The sequence below is a fragment of the Rhinoderma darwinii genome, chromosome 4 (genome assembly GCF_050947455.1).
Source record: "Rhinoderma darwinii isolate aRhiDar2 chromosome 4, aRhiDar2.hap1, whole genome shotgun sequence".
Lineage (NCBI taxonomy): Eukaryota > Metazoa > Chordata > Amphibia > Anura > Rhinodermatidae > Rhinoderma > Rhinoderma darwinii.
The window spans coordinates 309,940,850-309,948,613 of NC_134690.1; the positions used below are offsets into that span (position 1 = coordinate 309,940,850).

Consider the following 7,764-nt stretch of genomic DNA (forward strand, 5'->3'; position numbering starts at 1 on the left):
GCAGGCGTTACAGTTGACTCATTACTTGTCAAGACTACCTACACCGGCTTCCTATGACCGAGCTCTATCTTCCTTTGAAACTATGTGTTCTCAAACGGGGCATGTGAGACGGGCCCTGTCCAGTCTTTACTGCGTGCTGCTCACTCCTGCTGAGGATTTCATCCCACCATATATTACGAAATGGGAAAGAGATCTTCAGATTACTCTAACACAAGAGCAAAAAGAAAAGATCATGCTCCTCACACATAAGGCGTCTATTAGTAACGCCTATCAGGAAACCAGTTTTAAAATACTATTCCGTTGGTACAGAGTCCCACATGTGCTACATAAAATGTTCCCGGATGTTTCTCCTTTATGTTGGCGATGCGGCAGAGAAGAGGGAACGCTTTTACATATATTCTGGAGCTGTGAGAACCTTCGCACCTATTGGTCAGAGGTTCAAGATATCATTCTGGAGATCACAGGAATCTCGCTGGGAGATGATCCGGCATGGATTTTGCTGCACCACCACGATATACCTGTGGGGCGCTACAGGAAGATGTTAGTGAGACATTTGCTGAACGCAGCTAAGGCTTGTATTCTCGGGGGGTTGGAGATCCTCTGAGCCTCCTGTGACTAGACAATGGCTGGAGCGCAATCACGAAATTCGGAGAATGGAGGAGTTGCTCCATTCCGCACCCGAACGAGCAACACAGTTTCAGAAAACCTGCTTCTATTGGTTTGACTTTTGCAAGTCGGGCAGATACAAGAGGGCCATGGGTGAACTGATTAGTGGAGAACCAGGGAGCTCTTGAGTTCTCTCTGGTCTGTGATGTGCTGTGGGGGGGGGGAGTGAGGGGAGAACATCTCCCCTTCTCCCTCTTAAGATTTTCCCTATACCCCCCCCCCTTCCTTTTGTCCTTCTACCCTTCGTTTACTTCCCTATTTGAATCAATCGTTACTAAGAATTGACTGGGATGTGGGTGATGGAGGGGCGGATGAGGGTGTAATGCTGGTATTCCTGTCTTGCTATACTAATGCTTGTAGTGTATTGATGGTACTATGTTGGGAGGACTTTGATTGCATATTTACTTATTGTTGTTGAAATATAGGTTGAAATGATCGGCCCTCATGGGCTTTTTCTGTACCCATGTCACCCCCTTTTCTTTTTCTGTATCCCCATTTCTTTTCTTGAAAATAAAAAATTTGAAATATAAAAAACAAAAAAAACAAAAGGAGGAAACCCAGCGTCTGGTGATGTCCATGGGTTCCAGACTTCAGGCCATCATTGCCTGCAAAGGATTCTCTACAAAGTATTAAAAAAAACATTTATGGTAATGTTAATTTGTCCAATCACTTTTGATCACCTGAAATGAGGAGGTTGTGTAGAAAAATGGTGGCAATTCCTAAACTTTTCACAGGAGATTTTTGTTTAACCCCTTGAAATAAACCTGAAAGTTTCAACTTCAATTGCATCTCAGTTGTTTCATTTCAAATCCAATGTGGTGGCAGCAAAACCCAAATCATGAAGATTGTGTCACTGCCCAAATAATTCTGGACCCAACCCACACACCCACCCACACAGCAAACACTCTGAACAAGCATAGCTGCAGTGTAAAGAATGGGGGTGGGACAGAGCAAGAGTATTGAACTACAGCGAAGCTGGAGTCATTGATCATATCCAAGCCCTTATGAAGATTAGTCTAAAATGATGAAGATCAAAGTTATAATATACATTTTTTTTTTATTTGAAAAAATTAACAAATCTTCACAGAATAAAAACAGGAAGCGGATCATAAACTCAGCAGAACAATTAGAAGGTCGGCCAGATCAGGTTTCATTAGCGGTTGTGTCCAGCGTCTTTGTTAGCGGTTTTGTCCAGCAGTGCCGCCTTGTGGTCATTTTCTGTGCTACATCCTGGACCCCTATAACCCATTACATAGCTGGACAGAAAAACTACTGCACTACCACCCTGCAAACTGCAGCGGCAGCCATATTGGTTGTAACAACTTTCCCATGAACAGATAAAACAAAGAAAAAACCTCCACTGTAACCAGTGTCAGGAGGGGGCGCTAAAGCCGGTTTACTCTTCCAAACTGGATCTTTTATGCAATGGTAAAACTTGTATTTCCCAATAGATTTTCTCCATTAATATAAAACTATTTACACGTGATCATTCTTCATCAAATCTTGAGAGATAAAACGGCAGCGTTATCACAGTTCATACGGGATGCCTCGGATTCTCCGTGCGAGCTGCATGTCCTTCACAAAGAGAGTGCCCCTATTGGCCTGGTGACTGAAGAGGTAAGAATCTTCAAAGAGACTCACGAGGAAGTCCTCAGCTGACTGTGGATACAGAAGAGCATTAGTCCCTCTTAAAGTGACAGCACTCCCGGTATAATTTACTACACAGCTCGAAGGACTGATCAGCTTTCACTTTTATGAGCTGTTAGCTAGAGTGATGGTGGGGGGGGGGGGGGTCTGGCCTCTGGAACTCCCACAATGCATCACAACCCCTATGCAAATGTCCCGCTAGGGCATATGGATGTGTTAGAGGGGGCGGGGGCTGAGTAGTGAACCACTGCAAAGAGCAGCTCCCTCTCTGGTTGACCCATGCGTTACATGGACAGTGCATTGTATGAGATACTGACCTCTTGTAGCGCCATAAGTGCGGTGCTTTGCCAGTAGTAAAACACGCCGCGGGAATACTTCAGGCAGATCTCTCTCACCTGCAAGAATAAAAGGGGAATATCACCGACAATAAAGAGGAGCAGCCGCAGAGGACACATCCACTCACCAGGCGGAAAAACTGGGTTTTCTGAATGAGCAGATTGGTTGATTTTTGGTACTTTCTTATTTCCATCAGCGCACGGGCTCCTGGGCGGTAACGTCTTCTTCGTTACGTGCTCGGTCTGTGACTTGTTTCCCCTCTACCTGTAAGAAAGAAATCCATAATCACAGCTGAAAATGAATCTCCCGCTACATGGAAATTCACTGTCTGGCCGGGGTCACACGTAGGGTAAACACGGCGGATTTTCTGCAACGGATTTCATTGCGGAAACTCCACAGCGTAATACAGAAGCAGAAGAGTGGAGGAGATTCAAACAAATCTCATCCAGACGCAGCGGAAAAAAACCGCCAAACTTACCCAGATCTCTCTGCTCCTGCGTTCAACCCGGCCTCCAGGGATGATGTCTCATCCCATATGACTGCTGCAGAACATCAGAGGGACACGTCACCATGGCTACGGGTAAGTATGTTTTTTTTTGGGTTTTTTCTACCTTCTATGGACATTCCAGCCGAAAAACTGCAGTTTTTCAGCCAGAATTACCTCCGGAGCCCAGGGCCAATACGCTGTGTACTTTTACGCCGCGTATCTGCCCTGTGTGAACATGGCCTATTACCTTAATGTCCCCCAAGGAACATCAGGTAAACAGATTTAAAACAGAACATGCTACCTGCAGCCACCACTAGAGGGAGCTCATTGTATATGGTTGTACATTGAACTTGGTAACAAAACAGTATGCAGTGAGCTCCCTCTAGTGGTGGCTGCAGGGAGACAAAATTATACCATGTAACTGTCTACGCAGGAGATTTAGAGCTCCGTTTCAGAAAACTGTGCTCACACTGCTGTAAAACTACATTAAGAAATTAATCAGCACAGAATGTTGGACCTAAAAAGGATATAAATGTGGACGTTCAAATTTTAGATACTTTTCTATGACTGATAATTTGGGGTCCATCAAGTCCCATTGATACCTGATTAAAGGGGTTGTACCACGAAAATAATTTTTCACCTATCCACAAGATAGGTGATAAATGCCGGATCGCTGCGGGTTGTTAACAAGAGTGCGGGTCCCAGAGTGGTGGTCACTCAAGTCATTCTCTATGGCAGTGGTCCCCAACCTATTTTGCACCGAGGACCGGTTTGATGCAAGAACAGTTTTGCGGGGACTGGCGGGGGGGGGGGGGGTGGGTGGAGAGGTTAGGGTCAGTTCACACATTGCGTAAATACGGCGTATACCTGTATTATAATGCGGAAAAATCGGCAGCATAATACAGTAGCAGCAAAGTGGATGAGATAAAACACGTCTCATCCACACGCTGCATAAGCGGAGTAGAAAAAAGGCTCAGAAATTGACGTCACAACATCGCGCCTGCCTGCGCGGAGCCGCTCACGGCAGAGTGCATAATTGGGCAAAGAGCAGTCAAACTTGACTATTTCCGTCGATTACATAGGGAATGAATAGAGCGGTCGGACTGCAGGTTGGAAATTCTTAGATCCCTCATTTCATGGGTGTGAGCTGTGTTCTCAGATTCCCTTCCCAGGGCCATATAGTAACGTGCTTCCTGCAACCACCACTAGGGGGAGACAATTGTGCACATGCATACAGCTCCTGTTGTGCCTATACAAATCAGTCCTCAGTTTGCTCCCCCTAGTGGCGGCCTTGTGCTACAGAAATTTCTGTATGTAACAGATTTTTACCTGCATAGAAACGAACCCTCTAAGATATAAAGCTGAGAAACGGATTACAATCTAGTATTACACGACCCGAGGTTATCTGGAATTCATTTTTAAAATAAAATATATAATGAGAGTGATAAGATGATCAAGGTGCAACTTTCTCTTACTTGGCGGAGATTGAGGAGGAGCTGCAGGTTTCTTCTGCGGCTGTGCCGACTTCCTGCGGGACGAGCTTTTCTGGGGTGGTTTCATGCTGATGTAAAACGCTGCTGAGAGTCATACAATCAGTTAAGCGGATAACAAACGGTGACAATTCAGCAGAATCACAGGTGACGTAGGATAAACTGAGCGGTTTTATACTGACTGATGCCACCAATGCAAGTGACAAGAAAGTGATGACATTGACGGTGAAGATATGAGATTGCCGGATGTCAGTAATTAACGCACGCTGCATCAATGAATACAATAGATCCTCGTGGCATCAAATACCAGAACAGCGACATCAATGATCTATTTAATAATGCGGCAACAGAAGAGCTACCCGCAGCAGATCCCGCAAGCAATGGGCAGATGTTTGCAGACGTAATGGAGCCGTCTTTTCAGGCGTGATTCGAGGGGTAAAACGCCTGAAAATAGGTTGTGTGCACAGAACCTTACAGAGAATCCGTAATCCAGACAAAGGTGGGAAATTTAAAACTGGAGCAAAGGAAAAGTGGAGCAGTCGTCATGGAAATGAAAGGCCGCAGCTGGAGGACGATGAGCTGCAACAATGCAGTACAAATATACAGAAATAAAACATCTAATAATCCATATGATCTCTAGACACGCAGCAGCGAAAATGTACCGTCAGCCCCCCACTCACAGTAATGACCGTCAGCCCCCCACTCCCAGTAATGACGTCAGCCCCCCACTCCCAGTAATGACCGTCAGCCCCCCACTCCCAGTAATGACGTCAGCCCCCCACTCCCAGTAATGACCGTCAGCCCCCCACTCCCAGTAATGACCGTCAGCCCCCCACTCACAGTAATGACCGTCAGCCCCCCACTCCCAGTAATGACCGTCAGCCCCCCACTCACAGTAATGACCGTCAGCCCCCCACTCACAGTAATGACCGTCAGCCCCCCCACTCCAAGTAATGACCGTCAGCCCCCCCACTCCCAGTAATGACCGTCAGCCCCCCCACTCCCAGTAATGTCCGTCAGCCCCCCCACTCCCAGTAATGACCGTCAGCCCCCCACTCCCAGTAATGACCGTCAGCCCCCCACTCACAGTAATGACCGTCAGCCCCCCACTCCCAGTAATGACCGTCAGCCCCCCCACTCACAGTAATGACCGTCAGCCCCCCACTCACAGTAATGACCGTCAGCCCCCCCACTCCCAGTAATGACCGTCAGCCCCCCCACTCCCAGTAATGACCGTCAGCCCCCCACTCCCAGTAATGACCGTCAGCCCCCCACTCCCAGTAATGACCGTCAGCCCCCCACTCACAGTAATGACCGTCAGCCCCCCACTCACATTATAATGACCCCTCAGTAAAGCCACCATCAGCCTCCGTCCCCCCAGTAAAATGACCATCAGCCCCCTCCAGTAAAGCCACCATCAGCCTCAGTCCCCCCGCCCCCCGATAAAATAACCATCTGCCCCTCTAGTAAAGGGACCATCACAGACAGAAAGTGTGATTACCCCTGGGGAAGGAATAAATAAGGAGGTATAAGAACAACAACTACCAGCATGTCCAGGATGTTATGTGATATCAGAGAAAGTTTACAGGAGGAGGTATAAGAGGAGAGGACTACAACTCCCAGCATGTCCAGACTTAGTATGGGATATCAGAGGACATTACAGGGAGGAGGTATAAGAGAAGAGGACTACAACTCCCAGCATGTCCAGACTTAGTATGGGATATCAGAGGACATTACAGGGAGGAGGTATAAGAGGAGAGGACTACAACTCCCAGCATGTCCAGGACGTTATTATGGGATATCAGAGGACATTACAGGGAGAAGGTAGAAGAGGACTACAACTCCCAGCATGTCCAGGACGTTATTATGGGATATCAGAGGACATTACAGGGAGGAGGTAGAAGAGGAGAGGACTACAACTCCCAGCATGTCCAGGACGTTATTATGGGATATCAGAGGACATTACAGGGAGGAGGTAGAAGAGGAGAGGACTACAACTCCCAGCATGTCCAGGCTGTTATTATGGGATATCAGAGGACATTACAGGGAGGAGGTATAAGAGGAGAGGACTACAACTCCTAGCATGTCCAGGCTGTTATTATGGGATATCAGAGGACATTACAGGGAGGAGGTATAAGAGGAGAGAACTACAACTCCTAGCATGTCCAGGCTGTTATTATGGGATATCAGAGGACATTACAGGGAGGAGGTATAAGAGGAGAGAACTACAACTACCCACATTCCCCTGGCTCCATTTCTCACACAACTGCTAAGAAAGTAAAGAAAACCGCACTTACCCTGCCCAGTGTTAATGGCTCCTCTCCCTCCGTCAGGCTTCTAGTGGGAAGCTGTGGGCGGTGCTTGTAACAGACGTCCGCGCGTCACGTCTGCTACAACGTCGGGGGCGGAGCTTGTAGCAAAAAAAATAAAAAAAATGTAAAAAAAAATTGTGTTTTTTTTTTTTTTGCCGTGGTTGAGCCGCGGCACCCCTGAACAGCTCTCGGCACCCCGGTTGGGAACCACTGGTATAGATTATATAATAGCCCCAAAATATAAAAGCCAAGAAAAACCAAAAGGCTCCAGCACTGCGTTCTTCCATGTTATGTATCGCCCCCTTGTGGCTAATAGAAGAAGTACACCAAATGTTCAAACCATCGCTAAAGCCAACAAAACTATATCCTGATGTTTGATCTCCCACAATCTATATTAATTATAATACACGATCACCGCGCGGTCTCAATGACGTCATCAAGACCTCGGCTGTAAAGAAAAGCCTGTTTATACCCCTGGGTTCCAGGATGGGTCTATTTTAGGCTCGATGGGTTTCTATCAAGTTCTATAGAAAATGCTTAGAAACGTTGTGATATAAAAAAAAAACCTTTTATTGACATTAAGACCCCTTTACCAATGCCGATAATCATACGAGCGCTTGTTTTCGATCACGGGCAGCGACGATCAGACGATAAACTGCACTCATTGGTCAGCTGATCACATCTTTTATGCGTCCCAAAAAATTCTCGTTGTCCACAGCGTACAAACAGGGGATGTGCTGCCGACAATACGTAAACTGTACGAGCACGGACCATCATATTAACCATCGCTTATCCCTGTACAGCGTGCGTCGGCTCGTGTAAATGA

General features: G+C 46.9%; 1 protein-coding gene across 1 annotated transcript; it reads right to left on the minus strand.

The window, feature by feature from the left end:
* Positions 1–1,703: 1,703 nt before the first annotated feature.
* Positions 1,704–6,977, minus strand: LOC142761195 (histone H3-like centromeric protein A). The gene is made up of 5 exons (XM_075864391.1): positions 6,924–6,977; positions 4,612–4,713; positions 2,777–2,913; positions 2,631–2,708; positions 1,704–2,325 (listed from the first exon to the last, which is right to left on the minus strand). Exons 3-5 carry the CDS (start codon positions 2,840–2,842, stop codon positions 2,194–2,196), a joined length of 276 nt encoding a protein of 91 aa, XP_075720506.1. The 5' UTR covers positions 2,843–2,913; positions 4,612–4,713; positions 6,924–6,977; the 3' UTR covers positions 1,704–2,193.
* Between the last annotated feature and the right edge of the window lie 787 nt (positions 6,978–7,764).

Excerpts from the sequence above, each read along its gene's own strand:
- LOC142761195 (XM_075864391.1), bottom strand. The coding sequence starts at position 2,842 with ATGGAAATAAGAAAGTACCAAAAATCAACCAATCTGCTCATTCAGAAA. Across the intron at positions 2,709-2,776 it reads AAACCCAGTTTTTCCGCCTG|GTGAGAGAGATCTGCCTGAA; the intron begins GTGAGTGGATGT and ends TTATTCTTGCAG. Across the intron at positions 2,326-2,630 it reads CACTTATGGCGCTACAAGAG|TCAGCTGAGGACTTCCTCGT; the intron begins GTCAGTATCTCA and ends CTGTATCCACAG.